This window comes from Paramisgurnus dabryanus, chromosome 1 (assembly GCF_030506205.2).
Source record: "Paramisgurnus dabryanus chromosome 1, PD_genome_1.1, whole genome shotgun sequence".
Classification (NCBI taxonomy): Eukaryota; Metazoa; Chordata; class Actinopteri; order Cypriniformes; family Cobitidae; genus Paramisgurnus; species Paramisgurnus dabryanus.
This window is the reverse complement of record NC_133337.1, coordinates 5512296-5535703: the sequence shown is the minus strand read 5'-3', so window position 1 is coordinate 5535703 and position 23408 is coordinate 5512296. Positions and strand designations below refer to the sequence as shown.

At 37.9% G+C, this 23408-nt stretch overlaps 1 protein-coding gene across 6 annotated transcripts in view; it reads right to left on the bottom strand.

The window, feature by feature from the left end:
* sbf1 (SET binding factor 1) overlaps positions 1 to 23408 on the bottom strand; it is a 411549-nt gene that overhangs the window by 178603 nt on the left and 209538 nt on the right. For all 6 annotated transcript variants that reach the window (XM_065247769.2, XM_073815717.1, XM_073815733.1 and 3 more), the window contains 2 exons: positions 2610 to 2782; positions 2462 to 2535 (listed from right to left, as the gene is read on the bottom strand). In XM_065247769.2, the coding sequence (XP_065103841.1) occupies positions 2462 to 2535; positions 2610 to 2782 (247 nt within the window). The remainder of the gene's footprint in view (positions 1 to 2461; positions 2536 to 2609; positions 2783 to 23408) is intronic.

The window sequence follows — 23408 nt, the reverse complement described above, 5'->3', positions numbered from 1 at the left end:
GACCAACCAAATAAATAAATAAAAACCTTTTCTGCATGAACACTTAAAATGAATTGCATTAAATAGTTTGCCACCGCTTGCCACTGAACCTGCATTAACGACGACAGTGGGGCTTCCGGCCTTAGTCAAACGGTTTGGCACGTATGGTCGGGTTGCGATTTTGGTGCTTTCGTGTGTCTTGTGAATAGTATGCCATACAGACCCGTTTGCCACTGAACCTGCATTAACGACGACAGTGGGGCCTCCAGCCTTAGTCAAACGGGTTGGTATGTATGGTCGGGTTGCGTTTTTCGCGCTTTCATGTGTCTTGTGAATAGTATGCCATACATACCCGTTTGCCACTGAACCTGCATTAACGACGACAGTGGGGCCTCCAGCCTTAGTCAAACGGGTTGGCACGTATGGTCGGGTTGCGATTTTGGCGCTATCGTAAGTCTTATGAATAGTATGCCATACAGACCCGTTTGCCACTGAACCTGCATTAACGACGACAGTGGGGCCTCCAGCCTTAGTCAAACGGGTTGGTATGTATGGTCGGGTTGCGTTTTTCGCGCTTTCGTGTGTCTTGTGAATAGTATGCCATACAGACCCGTTTTCCACTGAACCTGCATTAACGACGACAGTGGGGCCTCCAGCCTTAGTCAAACGGGTTGGCACGTATGGTCGGGTTGCGATTTTGGCGCTATCGTAAGTCTTATGAATAGTATGCCATACAGACCCGTTTGCCACTGAACCTGCATTAACGACGACAGTGGGGCTTCCGGCCTTAGTCAAACGGGTTAACACGTATGGTCGGGTTGCGATGTTTTTGGCGTTTTCTCCTGGTCCTGTAAATGGTATACAATATAGACCCGTTTGCCACTGAACCTGCATTAACGACGACAGTGGGGCTTTAGGCCTTAGTCAAACGGGTCGTCAGGTTTCATTTTCTCTTAAAGATCGGAAGGTGACCCTTATTTACCATATATACCCTCGCATTGGGCCCCCAATTTGCTAAATCCTCAACTGTGGATAACATAATTATTCCGCAATATTTAGTCTGTCTGGAACTAAGCTGAGTTAAACCACATCACTATGTGACACTTCAATACATATGAACGGCCGCTAAGCTAATACGATTTTGTTTTTCTCTCCCTGTCTCGTCCTCGACCCGAGGACGAGACAAACAGACCCAGTCCCGGTAGATGTGAAAGTCGGCACACCTCTGATCTACTGGCTGTCCTTCAACGTTATGCCCAGCTGATACCTGACCAACGATCACCGGCAGAACCGCTTAATCTCCGCTAAATCTCCATTTCCGTTCTCCCAAGGGTTTTTCCCTCCTAGGACTTATTTTTCCTCGGATAAAAGCCCGGGGTTTTTTTTCTCCTAGGGGGTTTTTCACCCCGGGGAGGCAGCCTTTTTGGGCTTTACCTAGCTTCCTCTTCTATACGTTGCTTTAGTAATACGTGCAATTATAATATTGAGTCATAGCCGCAGCAAATTTAACTGCTCATGCTATCATGTATTTTGTTGTGCTATCTGTCGTTTTCTGTGCTTTTCACTGCTTCTATTTATGTAAAGCTGCTTTGAAACAATTGACTTTTGTGAAAAGCGCTATATAAATAAAATTAAATTGAATTGAATTGAAAAATTGTATGTTCGCATTGTCCCTGTCAAATAATAAATGAAATGAAATGAAGTTGGCATCCCATGAAAGTGCTGGTTGCTGGGTAGTGCTATTAATGATAAAAAATGCATGACTGGGTTCATCGGCACAAAACACTTTAAAACTCACTGAAGTGAAAACAGAGTTCAGGACTTCCAGGTAAACACGAAAACATGACATGGTGTTCATTTCAACACTTCACTGCACCGTTCTGCCATCTTGATGAAAGCTATGCATTAAGAAAGGTGTGAGATTATATATAGAAGCCCTAGATTGTGCAATACTACAAAAATGTTTGAAAAAATATAAAAACTGAATGAAATCACCCATGAAAGTTTTGCATGGGGATAATGAAACACACAATCTGTGATTTAAAAAATTAACAAAACGTGTTAAAGGAACGTTCTAAACAAGTAAAGCAATCCCTGTTTTTAAAATCAGGCAACTCTTATTGTATGTAAATTACTAAAAACAATTTGAGTTTTTTTGACAAACTGACGGATGAGTCAAATGTATTTTCAACAAAGAAGACAGATTCTGTGGATAGAATTTGTTTTTAAACCTTGAACACTCCTTTAAATGACAAAACAGAACATAAGATCTTTAGTGTGCTTAGTATAGCAGATCACCAGGGTAGATGACAGGAAGAGGACTGCAAGACCAGCATGCATCACTCAGGTCGCAGTCAGCGCCTACAGACTAACGTACCTGCCATTGCACTCTGAAAGGGGTGAAGTGGGGTGTGGGCGAGCGTGCCTGGTTTTCTACTCTGTCTTTGCTGTTGAGTGGAATGTAAAACAATGAATTGTTTACCTTTTGGATGGGTGGAAGTCGCTTGCTCTCTCTGTGTACAGCTTCCAGTGTCTCAATATGCATTTGAACAATGTCTACAAGATAAACATGATAATGTTAAATATACATTTTTGTGATAGAGGACAGTGTCAATGGCCACATGATGTACCTGGTATCATGGTGTGAAGTGCCTTTAGGTGCTCATTGGTAACTCCGCTTTCATTGCACACTTTATCAACAAAACGGTTGATAAACCGAACGACGGAGTTCGCAACATCTGAACTCTCAGCATCCTCAAAGCCGCTCTCTGTGTCATAGCTTTCAGCCATGCTACCTGCGATACTGAAAAAGAAATAAAGATATATCAAGAACCATTGGTCCAAACCCCCCACAGGGGTGCCAATATATATACATATACATACCGTACTTTCCGGACTATAAGCCGCACCAGAGTATAAGCCGCATCATTCAAAAATGCGTCATTAAGACGAAATAACTAGGGCTGTCAACTTTAGTCGTTTAGTCGACTAATCGGTCGATGCCGTCTTTGTCGACTGACATTTTCATTGGTCAACCAGTTGCATTAATTTATTTATTTTCACCAATAAAAAAATTTTCATTGATTCACTCCTTGATATTTATTCCTTTATAAGCAGTTAAATATTACTGTATTCTAAATATAATTAGCCCATGTTTTATCCCCAACTTTAAATGCTTTAATTTAGGCTATTTTGTAACAGCGCCACAGTTTAGCGCACCACCTATAACACTCTGGAACCGCACCTGTGGCTGGCTGCACTGCTACTTCACTCAGAAAGGAATATAGGTAGTTCTGCTGTATTCATTCAGTTCAAACGCTACCTGTTTTGGCTTTAGTCAGCATAATGTCCAAGAAATCAAAATCTTTTGTCTGGCTGCATTTTACAAAAAAAGGTCACAGAGTTTGAGTTCACCTGCTCACAAGGTTTGCGAAAAGTAAATGGTACAGTCTATTTTTTTGTAAATTCTTTAATTCGAATAGTAAATAAAATACAGCAATAAAATAATTAAAATGAAAGTCTCTCCTGATTGTGTTCCAAATTATTAACATTTACGTATTTTAAGCTATAAGTAAATTGCAGATTAAGTTTTGTTTTTGTAAATCCTCAGACATTATTTTTACCACTTAATTAAGTTTTGCTTTATAGAAAGCATTTCTTTAAAGTGAATTTCATTGTTTCTTACCATTGACCAACGGATTAACCCAAAAAGGAACAACTTCTACGGACATCTCAAGACTCCGTCACGTGACCACAAACTCAGGAACACTCTTCCACGCACTCACAGCTGGACGTGCACATGCGCATCACAAAAGCCAACGCAAGTATCGCTTGTTCATGCGCTGTAAAAGTTATTGCCCCTTATTAATTAAGGTGTTTCTCAGAGTTCTGATGGTTTGTGTAGAAGTTAAGTCTATAGTGATATTGCCCTTCTTTTACTCTCTCTCTCTTAATTTTCCATTCTTTCTCTTTCATGTATGTTTTTCGTTTGTATGTTAAGTTAGTCGTTGTGTGTACCAATGACATAGCTGCATCACATGACTCCGACACCACCATGCAAGCTATGTCAACCACCTCTCAGACCCATACACCTGCCCTATCATGAACTCTGACCCCACTGCTACACCAGCCCTTAAATGTCTTAACGACATGGAACACCTGCTACATATACAAAACAACATCCACTTATATGTCCCTGACGACCGCACAACACCTAAGCTTGTGGTTCTTCATTGACATAGGGGGGGTCCTACAGATGTATGCGCATGACACAGCATGTGCCAGACACAAAGTCGTAAGAGCCACGTACAAACCGCTTAAACAGGTGGCATACTGGCCCTGGATGCAGCAGGACTTAGCAGAATGCATCAAAGGATGCCTGGTTTGCTGCTATCTACAATCGGCTAACCCAAACCACAGAGCACCACTGCAAAGAACAGGTGCTAATTTTGGTCAGACTTTAAGACTTTTAGGCTGGGTAAACTGCTACCCAGGTCGACGAAGGGCAACAAACATTTACTCATGGTCATTTGCCAATTCACACAGTGGGTCGAGCCTCCCAGCACCCAACGACACTGCTCAAAACACAGCACCTCTACACATGATCCACATCTTCGCCAGGTTCGAACTGCCACTGAGAGTCAACTCAGATAGAGGTACCCATTTCACCGCTGAAATTATTAAAGATGTGTGGAAACCCCAAGGCGCACACGACCAACTCCACATTAGCATCAGCCCTTCTCATCGGACCAAGTGAAAGAACCAAGCAGACTGTGGCTAGCATGTTAAAGAAATGTGTCTCAGCAAATCAGATGGACTGGGATCGGAAACTCCCATTTAGTGCTTATGGATATCAGATCGACCCCAAATTAATTTACTGGTGTGTCTCCCTTCAAACCATTGACGGGACGGCAGATGACACTGCCAGTACACCTGTTGTACCAACCTTGAGATTCCAATCTCATCACAGCCAACACCACTTACCAGAATCCCAATGAACTTCACAGGCATCTGGAACCCTTCGCTTCCGCCCGGGAACAGCTACAGAAGATGGCTGAGGGCTAGAAGGCATACTACGACTGGAAGTCATCATGAGAGGAACTGGACGTGGATGACGATGTTTGGTACAACAGCTTTGCACAGCCACTTCACATAACTCAACAGTGACTGTCGAAGGAAGTTCTGCCACGCTGGACATTACCCCATCAGATTGTGGACAAAATCTCTGCTGTCGCATACCAGACCAGGATGGACAGGGAGCAGAAAGAAACAATCTTCAGATGGGTCCATCATAACACAACCAACACACTAAACATTGAGGCATAACAGAAAAGGGGGGACTAGTTCCAACTAGACCAAACCGCCTCCTTACTGCCTCACCACCAAACAAACAGCTGCATCTTGCATCAAACCCGCGCTTATTATTATTATTATTATGTTATTATTAATATTTAGTGTATGATTTATTTCCTGTGAGCTTTTTATGCAAGTTTGTACATTAGCATGAAACTTACAGTGCATTTTGCCTTTTTGGTGAATAACCAGGTGTTTTCTTTATTTTGTACATTCTAACGTTATCTTGTCAATGTTTAATTTAGCCTGAAGGGGCATTAAAAACAAATAATCGCAAAAGTGCCCTCTGGTGGCATATATATGCGTTGCACCATCCTTAAATTCCTAACGATATTACTAGGGATGTCCCGATCCGATTACGTGATCGGAAATCGGCCCCGATCACGTGGTTTCAAACTCGATCGGAATCGGCCGTCCCCTTCCGATCAGGACTCTGATACATATGCAGAGTTTAAATTGGGCCAGGACCGTCCGGGGCTAAGCCCCGGCACAAAATACCGAAGGGCTCGCTCTGCTCCGCGCCAGTGCTGGTGCGTGTGAACTGACGCGAATAATGACGTGTTTCATTCATAGGCTTCACACACTCGTTTAAAAACCGGGTTTTTACCGCTCATTTAAACGACGCGTCGATCGTTTTTGTCACTATGTGCTCAGTTAATCTACATCAGTACGCAGCTCCATGTCTTACTCAGAACCTCAAGAACGCATTCGAGCAGGAGGATCACATTACACATTGTAGAGATGAGAGCTAGAGAGAGAGGTAAGAATGGTGCACACGTCGAAAAAACTTAATAGAAGTCTAGAAAAAAAGTATGTATAGCATGTCAATCATCTTATTACAATATGTAAACTAGATGACTGGATACAACTTATTATATAGTTTAATAAAATAATGTATTTTGATTATACAAATCAATTACGACCTAACGTGATTGTTTAAGTAACTGCTGACCAGCTTAGGGAATCTCTATTGCTAATTTATAAGACATAGCCTATTGCTGAATCAGTATGTTGTTTTTCTTGTAAAATGAGTCTTTTTGGGAAGCTTATCTTATGCCTAGAATTAGTCAAGGAGGTTGAGTCTTATAACTTCCTTCAAAGTTTGATCAATAGTGCATAATGAAATGTGCAACAAATGCATATAGGGTGTCAGACTCATAGATTTGCATAATTTAAAGTTCAGGTACTGCACTTCATCAACCGTCAGTTATGAAAACTCTGTTAAATAAATTTTGTTCCGGGTTTTAATGAATTACGTTACAGTCTCGCTTTATTTCTTTGTCATTTTAAATGAAATTGCCAATCACAATAAGACAGCTGTGTTATAAGGACACGAGATTCGAGAGAGAAGTGTATCACAAGTGTATGTTTCAATGAAGCGCGTGGTAACTGTTCATTAATGGTACGATTAAAGGGATGGTGGAAGGGAAATGATATGTAAATGTTTGTCGCAGTTTTACACACATTCCGTGAGTATTTTTCGCTTGTTCACGAGTGTTTTATCAGGGTTGGAGGGGCTAAACTCTGAAGGAAAGTGGAAACTGTTGGCCGCAGTTGAGAACTTTCCCCCGGTCTGTATTATAAATGCACGATTGCAGTGCAGCGTTTGTATCCGCAACAAGTCTAGACATGCATGTTTTCTGTGATGCACACAATAAATTAAAGTGACGGTAGTTGTTAATATAGTTACATTTAACATTCAAATGTTTTAAAACCAAACGTGTTCAGGTTTTTTATGCGTATTTGGTTTGTGAAGTGTAATTTATGCTTTTTTCCTTCCCCCCACAGATTACAATGGTTAATAAATGGTCAGTAGATGACACGTCACAAACCCCATTGATGCAAAAAGGTAAGGTGCTTAAAGGGATTTTGTAAACCTGATGCTGTGACTTCTGTCACTAATGTTAATCAAAGAGCAAAAGAAAATAAATCTGTGTTTTGTAGCTTTAATGATAATTCTTATGTATTTCATTTGAATTTAGCATTAAAGACTGTAAAGTGTTTGAGGACTTAATTCAAATTCTGTATACAGTATTTCACACTTACTATTTTTTCATTGAACATTGTGTTTTGAAAAATACATCACTTGTCAATTGCAACCTCCAGTTAATGTAGACTTTAAGGAACTTGTTTGTCTGAAAGTGGATATATAAAGATTTTGTGTTTTAAGATGCTGCATGGACTGACAATGAGGTTTTGAACAGACTTGTTGAAGAACATGGAAACATCTAAATAAAATGGCCCCAAACATCATCAGGAGTGCAAAAGAAGGAAGTAAAAAACATCTCTACGCCAATCTCATTGGAACAGCAGAGGAAACCACAGAAGGTCAAAAAATCATATGCTTGTTCTTTGCCCAGTGTAAAGTAGCCTTATTTGCATTGTCAATGTAAAGGTTCTAGCACCTATAAATTGTATAAGTAAAAATATGAAAATAATGTTAGTATTAACTTTTTCCCTGCCATTGAAGAGTTAACTTGTTAATTAAGAGACGCTGGCTGAGAAAGAGTTAAAATTTACCCATAAATGAAAATTGTCGTCACTTTCTTCAGCAGAACACAACAGAAGATATTTTGAAAAAGTATGGTAATCGAACAACAATGGTGCCCATTGACCTGCATTGGTTTTGTGTCCATTAAATGGCTACCAGCATTGTTCGGTTACAGACATTCTTCAAAATCTTTTTTGTGTTTGTGTTCTGCTGAAGAAAGAAAGCTGTGAATGTTTGAAATAACGAGTGAGTGAATGAGTTTTCTTTTTTGAGTAAAATGTCCCTGTAATTGATTTCTGTACCTAATGTACAATAATTTGTATCTTTGTAGGTCTGGTGAGGAATGCTGCACTTATTTTATTGCCAGCATTATTTCAAGAAAATCCCTGCTTCCTTTACTGTGTAAATAGTGTAAGTATAGTCTTCTGTAATTTCATTACCATTTGAGGCACTTTATTTAAAGTAACATTCAATGCAAATATAAAAATATTACTCTGTTAACTCACCCTTATATATACAGCTCCACATCAATTATTATGAGTCTTGTTGGTTCTTGAGTGTCGCTTGCCTAGTTGTCATACTTTATTTGTGTTATTATACACCAGACTTCCGGTGACGCTGGGTACGCTGGCGCATTTGGCTGCCGCTCCGCTCCCCGAATAGATAATTTTTGATTTCTGCTATGTAAACATTTAAAGTTTACCTATGTTGATGTTGAGGTCTCCGCTGTTTTACCCTTTTTATTTTTTTACGTTTATGCTGCGATGCAGTGTATTTTACCTATTTACGTCGGGATTCTGCTTCTATTGGTGTTGGCCTGGAAAATTGCGAGTGGCTTTGTGGACTCACGGGTAAGCCAGTTTGAAGCTGGTATTGACACGGCTTCAATGAATATGGCCTTACAGTACACAGCTCGTCAGCTGTTATCCCTGAAGCGGAAATATTATCTGTCTAAAGACATCTACGACCACTGTGCCAGGGCTGGATTGCTGCGGCCCAAGCGGTACATTCATCGGAGCTCAGGGCAAAACTATGTCTCTTCCTCGTCTTCTTCAATCCCAGTTTTAAACTGCCGATGAAGTGTTAGAAGACGATCTTATTCCGGTGTCGATTTTACTAACCTGTCAGTTCTGCCGGGTGAGTTGAAATCCTGCGCTGCGGTGATGACAAGCCCTCTAAATGCCGCGTTATTAAACGCGCACTCTGTGAACAATAAACCCTCGCTTCTGTCAGATTTTATCATGGACAGAATCGTTAGGAATAAACAGGACGACGGTCTTCTTTTTAATCAGCTGACTCCATCAGGCTTTGGACTCTTTGATGTCTCGCGGACTACAGGTAGAGGTGGTGGTATTATAGTGGTATATAAACAGCAATATGAGATACACCCTCTGTCTGTACCTTCTTTTAAAACATTTGAATGCTTGGTTTTAAATGTATCTGCTTCTCATGCTACTCATCATGTTGCTATGGTCACTATCTACAGACCTCCAAAACCAAATAAGGATTTTTTACCAGAGTTTGCTGATCTACTGTCCATACTGTTTAAGAGAATTTTGGTTCTGGGTGATTTTAACATACATGTAGATCAGAAAGCCTGTGGCATGGCCAAATGAATTTCTGTCACTCTTGGACTGTTTTAATCTTTCACAGTTTGTAAATGTTCCCACTCAACTGTAAGGGGCATACATTTGATTTAGTCATTGCAAATGACCCTTTTCTTACCAATTTTTCTGCTGTGGATGTTGGTCTTTCAGACCATTTCGCTATTCTTTTTAATATTGAAGTTTCACTTTCTAGTAGAGAAGTTTTACGATCTACTTCATTCCGTAAATGGCAATCAATTGATCATGATATTTTTGCAAATTCAATTGTCTCTTCCTTAAATGCTATGCCGCCGCCTTCTCTTGAAGATAAAATCTCTATATTTAACAATGTCATCACAGCCAATTTGGACATTTTTGCACCCATAAAGACACGCAATGTCTCATTTGTACAGTCGTCTCCTTGGTATAATGATGATTTGCGTTCCCAGAAGGCAGTATGTCGAAATTTGGAGCGAAAGTGGCTTTGCTCTGGTTTAACTGTGTTTCATCAAGCCTGGAAAAGTGGTTTGGCACACTACAGGGCTATTGAAACCGCAAGATCAACATATTTTTCGAATATTATTGAAAAGAATCAAAACAATCCTAGGCAGCTTTTCCACACAATTAATAGTCTGCTCAATGTGGTTGTTGGCAGTTCTTTGACTTCATCTGATTCGTTGTGTAACAAATCTCTCAAATTTTTTGAGGATAAGATTGACAAGGTCCATGCAAACATTTGCAGTTCTTTTGGGTCTGCTGTCCAAATAAATATCACATCAAGCTTTTTTGGTACTCTCTTGTCCAAATTTACTGCATTACAACCTGAGTTACTCTGCAAGCAGGTTTCTCGTATGAAAGCTTCCACTTGCATACTTGATCCTATGCCTTGTAGTCTGTTTAAAACTTGCTTTGATACATTATGTCCCACAGTTATTGACTCTTTGTCAACTGGTTTGGTGCCAACAGCACTTAAAACTACTCCCATCTTAAAAAAGCAAAATTCTTATGTGAACGTTCTTACAAATTATCGCCCAATTTCTAATCTTCCATTTTTGGCTAAAATCTTAGGGGGTGTGGTTGCGGCCCAATTGAACAATCACCTAATTGAAAATAGTTTATTTGAGCCCCTTCAATCTGGGTTTCGGAAACAGCACAGAGACTGTGTTGGTTAAAGTAACTAATGACTTGCTTATAGCTTCCGACTCAGGCTCCCTATCTCTTCTCATTCTCTTGGATCTTAGTTCTGTTGATCATGCACTGTTACTTAATCGTCTGGAAACTGTATTTGGTTTGTAAGAGACCGTTCTTGGCTGGTTTAGGTCTTATTTTACTGACCGCAGTCATTTTGTTTTTATGGGTGGCCATAGGTTCAAAGTTGGTTCTGTACATACGGGGGTCCCACAAGGGTCAGTACTGGGTCCCTTACTTTTTAGTATGTATATTTATCCACTTGGTCAGCTACTTAGATCTCTAGACCTTAACTATCACTTTTATGCTTACAATATGCAGATCTATATTTATTCAAGGCCAGGTCAACATGTGGACATTGTGCATCTTTCTAACTGTATTACTGAGATTAAGATTTGGATGTCTAATAATTTTCATATTAGAGATCATATTACCCCTGTCTTGAAGTCTTTGCATTGGCTCCCAGTCAGGTACCGTATTGATTTTAAAGTCCTTATGTTAACCTATAGGCTTTGCATGATCTGGCTCCTCACTGCGCTCTATAAAATAAAGGTATTATTATTATTATTATTATTATTATTATTAATTTTAAGTCTATTTGATGGCTTCTGTTAATTGGTAAAAATCACTTAAAAGGTTAAATGTTTGTTTTACAGGAACCCAGAGGTCCCACAACAACCATAGTGTTCAGCGGCTCTCCTGGTCTTCTCAAAGCTGAAAGTGTCAACATTATAATGGACAATGTGAACAAAATATGTGGAAGACATTGACATGACACAGGCTGTGGAATGACTGTTTGCGTTTTTTTTCTCCTCAGTGTTCAATACTCTTTTGCCATTAAGCACACAGTGACTTTTATTTATAAAATATATGCTTAAATTTAAATACCTGTACAAAACAAATGTACAATCAACTTGTTGTAAATTGTCATTCTATTTAATAGATTGTTCATGAATTGTCTTTAAATCTTTAAAATGTCACAGCTTCCGGATCCGTGTACTATAGTGGAGTGGATAAAAGACGTTAGCAGATGGCCAAAAAGAAAGTTGCCAGATACATATATACGTATATTAGTATATTATATTAGTGCAACCACACACAACAACCAGACATTTTGATGCTGGGAAACAATTTTGATGAACTTTCTGAGTTGCTAACACGTTAGAACCAATGGGGAATAACACCACTTCTGTTGTTGAAATCCGTGCGCAGGCTATTTGATCACGTGAGCTGTAAAGGGTCTTGTGGGGTGTAGTGCAGACCTGTTGGCCTGTGACATCACACTACCGCGAGATCTATGTAAAAGCATACTGAGTCATTTACTGTTGAATCGATTTCGCAGTGCTAGGACATCACATGCCGATCGGTCTGTGCAGCGCAGCAAGAAGCCACACAAGCGCTGAGCGTTGAGTCAAACAAGACGAGCGTCAGAAAATGACCGAGGTCCGGTCAGGGAGTTAACCCAACACAAAAGTGAAAATGACAGCAATGACTCTATAGATAAGATCTATAAAACATGCACATCAGTGTTTTATTTGTCTGGAGAAAAGGACAATTTGTTATCCAAAATAGTGTACAACACAATACTCTATCATTATACTCAAATAAGTAGGGCCTCGGCCCAGGAAGGTCGTAGAGACTCCAGTCAGGGTTCGTTGGAAAGCATGTACTGCTCCCAAAACAAACGTGATGTGTTTTTGGTGTTTGTTGTAATATGGAACTTGGTGTATTTCAAATGTAGCCATGTTTCCATCCACATGTTTTTATCCGAATTAAGTGATATCGAATGAAAAATGCCTTATGGAAACAGTAAAATTCGATTGAATTTCATGAATATCGACTCAAAAGAAATACGTTCGATCTCATCGGATTTTATCTTGATCGATATATGGCTTATGCGATAAACGCTGATGGAAACGTTATTTGCCGAATAAATAACGATTTGCGATTAAGGTTTAGGTCATTTTATGGTTGCAACCCACACACAAAACAAAGAAGAAAAAGTTTTAGGTCCGCTCTGGTGGCACACATGGCGTGTGTCAACAAAATCAGATGTAAGTGGACAAACGACGAGACGAGATTCATTTTAAATTTAATTTACCAGAGAAAATAACGGCTATTTTAGAGCTGAAGATCTTTGCCCGAACCCGATGGGTTCGGTCGGATTCGGGTTTCATTTCTAACATTTTACACGGGCTCGTGCTCCTCCTTTGCACGGTAAATGAGCGGTCAAATTCAATGCTGCTGGAAGCCCTATCAGTAAGCGCAGGACCACGCTGAAGCCATTTACAGTGGATTTAATAATTTCCTCAATAAAAATGTAGCCTAATCTTTGTGAGTAAAGGTTTTTTAATGTATAACTAAATACCTAATTTAGACAGAGGATATAGACTAATGTTGGCATTAAAGAAAGTGCCGAAGCAAATCCCACGGAACCTTTATCTTAATTTCATTATTCCCAAATAACCATCTTATTCAGAATGTATTATCTTAATTTAATTCGTTAAGAAATAATTGTTTTTATTGGCATGTTGGCCTATTTATAATGTATTGCATATGCCTATTTAGAACGAGATGTTACGATGTTACAGAATACAGATGACTTATTTTTTTTCTTTGTTTCAACTTCCAAGTGACATGTAGCCCAGTTAGTCATTAATAAATAATGTTAAAACATGTGTAAATTACTCATTCTTGATAAAAACTGTTTGCGTGCGCACATTTAAATAATGTCTGGCTGTATACGGGTTCGGGCTTTTAAAAAGCTGTCAATCTAAATGTGCTTTCGGGTTCGGGCTGCATTCTGTTGGGCTCCGGCCATTTCAGGCCTAACTATTAAGGCCCGATTACAGCTCTATTTTAGATAGCAAAAATCTAAGCAATGCCATAATTTATTAGGAACTCGCGAAGGAAATGTTCAACAATGGTTATGACAAGACGTGGGACGTCCTCCGGAGTAAATGTAAGGCGCTCAAACAGCGATACGTGTTTCAAAAAAGAGAGTTATCTCGCAACGGTGCCGGAGGGAAAATAAAAGCAAATTCGACCTTGATGAGATGGATCCTCGGCCAAAGTACCATCGTAGTTTCATTGGCTTCCAATATTAACAGCTCAAGAGAGATATTTTTCGTTCTCATTTACGTTAAGCATTGATCCGGACTATCATTTCACGTTAATGCCTCCGTTGTCGTCAGGCATTTACATGCATCTGCATCATCATAGCAATTTGATGTTAACGTCATTTTCTTATTAATATACCTTGATATGTCGCTATCAGCTCAGCTGGCACATACTTATAACTTGTGGTATGGCGCAATCCATTTTGTCTAGCAAAACTTTGTTCGCAAATGTTTGCTTGAATAATGTGTGATTCAGTGCGAAAATGAATTGAAACACCTTCAAATGTCTCAAATCAATTCGATATACCAATTTGATCGCGAACTGGCATGTGACGTCATTACGTACAGGTTTTTATTCGCTTTAAAGCCGTTTGACGGAAACACACTTTCACCCGCTTCATTCGCATAAGTTTTTTACCGGAACTTCAGATAATTCGATTGACAAGTGGATGGAAACTTAGTTTGTGTTTGTTTAGTGTCTCATCATGACAACGGAATGCCCTCCCCCCGCACAGTCCTGCCTTGAGAACCAGAAAAACTGGTTTCTAACCATTTTATTTACATGTGAATAGTGATAGCACCCCCTTAGGAGCTGAAGCAGGGTTTTTGCGGGGGCTTTATCAGGTTGTTTTCACATATGTTGGTGCGCACCGTGGTGCGGCCTCGGAGCGCACCAAAATACATTGTATCATTTTTCAGTGCGGTCCGTGTTCACATATATATTTTTTTTACTTTACTCGAAATGCCACACCGTACACCATGTGACAACGGTCAGCGCTGTCATTGGTCTCTGACAGTTTTACCGTCTCATGACCACCCCCACGTTTCCACGACAACCAGAGAGAGCGCAGCTATCAAGGAGACAGCGAATCTCTATGCAACGGACCAGGATTGGCTTGTTTGTTGTTAACCCACAATATAACACCCGGCTCACGTCACAACGAAAGCCCAGTGGCTCAAACATGTGGAGAACTTCCTGTATTTGGTTCGGCCCGAGGTCCAGCAGTGTTCACACCACAGGTGGGTCGCCCCAGAGTTCGGCAACAGCCGCTCCGAGACCACCTGTTTAGAGCGGTCTCGGAGCGGTCGTTTAGTGCGCACCCGAGTGCGGCTGTTGTGTTCACACTGACCCAAACGCACCGTACTCGGAGCGACACGTCATTTGGGCCGGCCTAAACAGTGTATATGTGAAAACACCCTAAGTTTAAGCCAGGACTAAGCCTTAGTTTAAATAGGAAATATAACTAGTTTTAACAAACATGCCTTACTAAAACCATTATTTGTCTGCATTTTGAGGCAAAACAAAGGGTACTGACATGGCACCTCGGTAATTTTCTGATCCTTGTCTTATTTGTCTCAATGCTCAGCGCTCGTTTGGCTTCTTGCGGTGCTGCATGCGACATCTTAGTACCGCGAGACAGTACATGACTCCGTATGCTTTTGAATAGATCTCGCGGTAGTGTGTTGTCACAGGCCAACAGGTTTGGGCTGCGCCCCATTAAGTAAGATAAAGTTTTGTATTTCCTGCGTCCCCCACCGAACACCCATTCTGCAGAATGCCGCAGAAGGGGGTTCGGTGGGGGACGCAGGAAATATAAAAACCTGTAGAGGGCAGTCGTGTTTCATGTAGGCCATACTGACGACAATGTGTGTGCTCGACTACATGCTGAGCATATACTGTATGATATTGAAGTAACATGACACGGATTATCGATGTTTAGGCGATAGACTTTGATATCATACAAATGCATGCTTTTTGGCAAACATTTCGTTGGCGAAGTTTTCTTTTGCCAGTTACATAAACAGTCACATATTCTTCATAAAAATCAGACTCAAACGCGCATAATTTGTCTTATTTTTTCCGTGTACGTACAGTAGAATAGACATGATGTATGATAATCGAGTCTTATAACAAAATAATTCGCGAAGACCTTTAAAGAGACCGAGCGCATTTACGCAATATCATTAACTAGTTTATCTATTTTTAGGTTTAGTTAATTTTTGCATCTGAACTTTTAATAGCTTTAACATGGTTGTGTTGCGCTTTTCTGCATTACTGAACATTAGGCTACTTTTTATATTATCATGTTTCCCTTTACATGGTATGAAACACGATAAAAAGTATGCAATGGTATTTAATACATTTCACTGAGAATTTATATAACATTATACTTTTGTAGTAAGGAAATAAAATCATATTGTGAGTGTAAATATTCATAAATTCGAGGAGTTTCTGAGGTGTTTGTCATCGGCAAAATGCGCAGTTTCTTTGTTGCTGATTAAAAACCGTTGGCTATGTGATTGTTTAAAATTGACATTTGTTCTACTTATTATTAATTTATTTTTTGCCTACATTTACTCAAATAATATCAATGTGAAAATATAAGTAAATCATACTTCAAGTTAGGCGTAAAACTTACACATTTTTGATGTCAAATAGAAATAATAATAATTTGAAATATGCAATTATTACAGTTTTAAAAACTTAAGTATATAACTCTGACCTTTTTAAATATATTGACTAAAATAATATGTAAATGTAATACAATATAAACATCAAATAATATATGTACATTTTACAAAAAAAAATCTGTTCTATTTTTAGTAATTTATTTTTCAACAAAAAAAATCGCAAGTATTCATTGTATTTTCATTTTAACAGAGCAGCTATATGGTTGCGCGTTCCACACACCTCTCCAAACCACGTTGTTAACACTATCTTGTTCGACTTCATGCGGTGCTGCAAGAACCGACACCCGGATGACATCAGAGTACCGCGAGAATGATTCAAGAAATCATATTTCGCCTCGCTCTCGCGATACTGTGACGTCTTCCGGCTGGCTGTCGATTCTTGCGGCGCCACATGAAGTGGAACAAGCCTACTGACAGCAGCAAAAGCTACGCATGCGCTTTTAACTTGTAAAACTCAAAGGTGTGTGGGTAATGTAGTCTCTGTTCTCGGTGGGACGAATTAGGTAGCATGCATTGTGAAGGGCGCTTTGAAAAGCGGCAGCGCAGCCAAATAATTAAATTAAGCCTCTGATTTAAACAGATGTGCAAATGAGCGTTACGCTAAAAGTACGTTCTGGGCGCAGGGAGAGGTGGTGGCATGCTCAAGAGCTATATTTGGAAGTGGCGGTACTGAGTACTGGCGCCTACCGGCCCACATTAAAGCACTGGCGGTAGCAAAGGTAGACGGCCCTTTGAAAAGCAAAAGAAAGCTGATAAAAATGAGAAACCTACAATGAAATAAATTGGAGTAGGATTTAGGCTATTTAACAAAATCTAAACATTTTTCACTTAGACAATGCTAGTAAATGTAAACAAAATTATCAGCAGCTTTAACTTTATTACTTTTTTTAATTTTAATTCACTCTTTGTTTTAGCGATGTTTATAAATATACTATATTTTTGCATTTTGATGACAAACTGTTCTACACTGAAAAGAAACTAATGTAATCTTCCTGATTTAATCACGTAAAACACCAGTCTAAACACAAGCACCACTTTTCTGAATGATAATAATCACAAACATCCCAGAGTTTCTAAACCAATTGTTTGTAAAACATATTTAATGCTAACTTTACTTACAAATTCAGAAAATATTTTTTACAGTGTATAAATAAAACGACATGAAGGAAGTTAATTCCAAAATGTAATTAATTGTACATGGTTAAGCTGCTAGTTTAAGCAGCTGACACAGAGTCAAGAAATTAAAAACCACCCACCCCCAGGTCTGCCAATTCTTTGCCAACCCCCAATGCTAATCGATCACCTCATCATCAGGAAATCAAAAGAAAACCGGTTTATCCAGTTTTCACCAGCGTGTTGGGTTTTAATTCCAACCCTTGCAGTTCCTTTGTTAAAATGCAATTTAAGCAAATCTAGGCCTACTACATACGCTGTATGTTATTTTAAATGAATGTTTATAACTTATAAAATTAAGGGGATATCGGGTAAGTTAATTTGACATTGATATAACCTGGGCTCTTAAGTCCCACACATTCACCATGAGACACACGCATTTCTGTCATTTCACACGCTCACACACCAAACCTTATAAGCTTTTTTTCACGCTGAGAAGTAAAATTTAACTTTTCCTGCTATACAATTAATAAAGGAGGTGCTGGTATATACAGAGCATTTCTGTCGAGTTTAGCAGTAAATTTTTTAGGTGTGGTCAACTTTAAGCAGCACCGCAAGAGCCGACAAGCAGATGATATCAGAGTACCGTGAGAAATAAAGACGAGGAGGTTGGTTTAAAATCGCTCTGGCAGTACTCTGATGTCATCCACTCATGTTTGAGTCTGTATCAGATGAAAATACAGATTTTGAGGAACAACTTATTATTTGGAGATTGTCAGTGGACGTTTCTGAGTGGTAAGTTTGTTTTTTTCAGGATGGACCTTCAAAACGCCAAATGCATAAAATAAAAATTAATTAATATTGTAATGTCTTAGTTCAGAAACTACACAGAAATATTTTTTTAATGAAACATATATGGTTTCAGTGCCTCATGGTTTCAGCGCCTCATCTGGTTCACTTTGCCCCACAGCCACCGTTTTGGGAAACTGCCTAGCTTAGTAATTCAGGCTAATCTTTATGTAAATCATTCACATGGTTTTATACATTAGCCTATCACCAATATTTATGGTATAAATATTTAGACCTGGATAAATCTACTTTGACATAACAGCCATTATACCTGGTGTGTATAAATTTTACTTTGATATGATAAAAGCTGTTTTTTGTAAAAAAAAAAAATCATACTTTAATCATAACTCTTAAATTTGTCCTTCTCTTTAACATAGCCAAATATAAATTATAGTTGCTACCTGTATTTGTGGTCACACGGCTACAAATCTGTATGGTTGCCTAGATAAAGGTGGTGGGTCAACTTACCCACTGGTTTACTTTGCCCCACTCTCCCCTACTTGGTATTGAAAAACGGCCATTGTTTACAGAAGCCGGAGCGCGAGCTACAAACTACAGAGCAAGTGCGCGGGTGCACAATGGTGAAAGAGCAACACACGATGTAAATAACTAAACCAGTGCTCGCAGTACAGACACTTTATATTTTAGCGTACTGCGTACCTTCACTTTCTTTTGCATGCCACCACTTCTCATGTTGCTGGTACTTTGCCTTAAAGAGTCAAATGGCGTTTCTATGTGGCGCTGCGCAGACAGGTCGGCAACCAAGACATCAAAGTACCGCGAGAGCAAGTCGAAATGTTACAAATGGTCCGACTTTACCTTTGCTCTCGCGTTACTCTGATGTCATACGCCGAACAGTCAGCGCCGCACCATTTAAAGTCGAACACACAAAGCGTCAAGGCAGGGCCGCTGGAAGTCATTTTGAACAGGGGGTGCTGTGAATTTTTTTAACAAAAAACATATGAGCCTATAGGCCTATTTAAAATACATTTTAAAAATAAATGCATTGAGATTTACTACTTTATTGTCATATACACTTCAGTGCACACAGCCAGGGTGAAACACACAGACATCATCAGTTCTCAGATTAATATGCGCTATTAATCAGAAGCAAAAATACTTATCCCAGGGGGAATTACTTTCGTTACAACTTCAGATATACATACATACAACATACAACATATAATATTATAACAACATATAATATTAATTAAACTTAACAATTTTCAATGTCCATGCGGACGAACATATTTTACTTTCGTTTTTAAGTTAGGATCACACGTCGATTAAAAGTGGTAAAATATTCTCACATTAACATTCCTAGTATATTTTTATATAGATCCTTTTTTACTAAATATTACTGTCTTTTTTTAAACGTATAAATTATTCATAATTTGAACAAAAATAATGATGGGTTTAGTTCTGATATTGTATACTTTTATAAAGAAATACATGGTGTATAATTACATTTGTAGAATATATTAGGCTTTATATAAGGTTTGTACTGTAAAAAAACTTTATTTGTTACAAACAAAAGATAAAGAATTTACAAACGTGCGGAGAGCCATTTCAGAACTTGGACAGCGAAATGTTTTTTTTTAAAGCATTACTTAAAATGTTTTCTCATCTCACCATATCCACAGGTGCAGAGTCATTATATACAATAAATCCGTTGGGTAGCATTTAAAAAAAAAACATTTAAAAGTAGATGCATTTGTTTAAAGCAAAGCATTTATTTACTTAGCTACAGATGAAGCAGCTCTAAGTCTTCTAACGTCTCATAATTGGTCATCATTTAGGTCCAAGAGACTCAATAATAATCGGTTACATTTTAATCCTTTAATATTTCATATTAAAAAGCCTTTTTGTGCTGCTGCGCATCCATGTATGATAAACAAACCCGCGTTGTCATTCCGTTAATACGCATATTATCAACGCGCTCTTTACTCTAGCAGAAAAAACTCGCGTCGCGCATTGCGCCGGTTGTATAAAAGAGAGTCCAAAGTCTCTCATGAGCTAGGGGACGAATGTCCAGGGAGTTCAGTATTTCTGTGTGGGCATGCATCAGCGAAAGGTGTGTGAGTTTTTTCTGGGTCATGGTGCTGCGTACCCTTGTCTTCAAAAGACGCAAGGCAAAGAAAGTGCGCTCGGATGAGGATACGGATGGGTAGGCACAGACAGTAATGAAATTAAAATCCAAAATACACGTAATAACCTACGTGTGTCAAAAATAATATACATTTTATATACATTTTACAAAACCAGTATTCATTAGATTTTAAGAACTTTTTTGCCACTTTTAAAATAGTAAAACTAAATAAAAAAGATATCATATGCCGAATGAGCATGTAAGCATGTTTTCTTGTTCGCTCCACGGGTTTAAACGCCGTTTTTTTTCTAAAGAATAATGTTTAAACTTTATTGGTGAATAATGTATATTGCATTTTAGCGCAATATAAATGTATCATATTGTTATTCTTAATATAAAAGAATACTAATATATTTTTTAAAACTTTTTTAACTTTAAAACATACAAATAAAGATGCTTAGTACAATAGCTTTGCTTCTGACAACAATTTTCTGTAATAAATCAGTAAATCAATCACAAAATGTGTTGACAGTGGCGAATAAAATGCTTGTCAATTCAAACAAAGCGAAAGGTGTATAAAACCGCTTTAATTAACAATAACTAAACTGTGCTCTTTTGCATACCTCTACTTTTCTCATGTCTTTCTTTATACCACCTTTATCTTTTTAAAATCTCGCTACTTTTATAAATAATTTGTTTGCCTTTATTGTATACAGCACACTTTATTTGCATCATACCCATAATAACATTTTCTACGTTTTTCTTTCAATAAAGATAAACATATTTATTATTGTCTTAACTTAACACTTTTTTTTAATTTATAAATTAGATTTTATATAAATAAGTTTTAAAAAGTGTTGACTGCGAACGTCTGAGATAAGATATCTGGAAGGAGACGTGGTGTGTTTGTCTATATAGGCGCAGTTTCTCTGTTCGATATTTTATTAGAGGTAGTATACGCCTATAATATATGTACATTTTAAATTAAAATGTCTGTTCTATTTCTAGACATTTATTTTGGTTTGACCAACTAAAAAATACATAAGTGACATCAAGAGATTTTATAAAGTTACTTTAATCCATTATTTTAGTGATATTTACAAAGCCACAGAATATTTTTACAGTTATGAATTACGGCTGAAAGGATTAAAAAAAAATCATAACACTGACTGCCTATATGCGCAAGAAAGGTATTATTAAAGGTATAATAAATATAAATATGTAAAACTAAATAAAGATATCATATGCCCACTGTACAGTATTTAAGCATAGGCCTATGTTTTCTTGTTCGCTCTGTGTGGGTTTAAACGCCGTTTTTCTAAAGAATAATTTTTAAACTTTATTGGTGGTGGTTGAGAAGAATTCCTCTTTCCATATGTATAGCATTTTAGCGCAATATACATGTGTCATATTATTGTTCTTAATATATTAATAACAATAATACTAATATATTTTTACAACATTTTTAACTTTAAAACATGTATTTTTATACCACAATAATCTCTTTAAAATATTAATACTTTCAGAAAAGTTGACATAATTATTAATATTATGAACAAACAATGAAACGGTGTCAAAATTCGACAACACAAATAATTAAGATATATTAATTGTAAATAGAGTTAAGTGTATTAGGCTCACACTAAATTATCTGTTGCACTTAGTATAAATGCCCATTGCACGTACAGTCATCTTTATGCGCTGTTATGCTGGGAAGAAGGGGTTGACCTCTCTTTGCTGTTTTAATAACAATGTTAAATATTCAGCAATGCCCTTATTAACTTCTGGAAACAACCGCAATGACAACGCATATAAACATTTTGTTTTTTATGCGCCACCTGATGGATTTTCTGTGAAGCGAAACACATTAAGGGAAAAGTGAAAGTAGCCCCCCCCCCCCCCCCGAAAACACTTGCAGAATTCTGCGAGACTCCGCGAGACGATTTGGCGAATGCCGCGGGAGAAAAAGCGCGTTTTTAAAGGCCACATCTGTAAGTAAAGAATCGAGTTTACTTAATTGAATAAGTCCTCTTTAAATGAACATGAACACAATAAATAAAACCATTAATTTTTCTTTGGAAATATACATTTTAAACACTAATGAGTACAGTCATTTAGCTAAAGCAAGGGTGAGGATGTAAATAATGTCATTATCTTAATCTTAGGTGTCATATTTATTAATGTTACATGTCAAAAACAACAAATATAAAATAGGCATATTTTATTTGTATTTTATTTTGTACTTTTTTGTGATGCCAGTGAAGATTCTGACTGGGAAAATACAATACTGGACCATTAGATTTCTTCCCAATCTGCTCCAGCAGAAAAAATATATAAAACATTATACTTATTCAACAGCCATCACAAAAAAATCACAAACCAAAAATAATAATTACTAACTACTGTAGTTAGCAATTATTTTATTTTTGGTGCTTTCTTTTTATTGCTTTATTTTATTGTTTGTGCTTTCTTTAGTTAAACTACATGCAGACAGCTCAGTGTGCACTCTAGTGTTACAACTTAGTTTGCAACTCCTCATGTTAATATGGGATTGCCATGAAAAACACTGTCCCTAAATCATTATGTGTCCTGTAATTTGTGCATAAAACTGTTAATATAAAAATGCTTTCTTCCTCACTCACTTACAGGTAGCCTGCATGCATAATCATTTCACATCGCGTCAGACTGGCTCTTTGTTGCAAACGAATGGAGCTTACGCCATATTTAGCGAGTAAAGACAAACCAATCATAAAGCGACGTAGGTTGGGGGGCGGACTCAGAAAAGGAAAGCCAATCCTATTAGCGATGTGAGTTACAGAGGGGGGACTCATTGCAGAGAACAAGATCTGTTAACCGTTTGTGTACCACAAACAGCGCTATTTTTACAGAACGTGATATGAAAAGAGTTTTAATCTAATTTAGCGATTCTTGAATAAATTCATGTGAAATAAAATAAGTAAAAAACACAAGAAACAGACGGACATCAGTTGTTATATATATAAATAAAGGTCTTTTGATTAAAATTATTGTTGCTCCCTGAATATTGGTATATGTTCCAACCTTGTGTTTTCTATCCAAAACAGCTTTTATGGCGACATGATTTCATTGTTATTTAAATATCTTTACTGATTCATCAGTCTTTTCTCATTTGGTAGTTCTATTTATAGTTG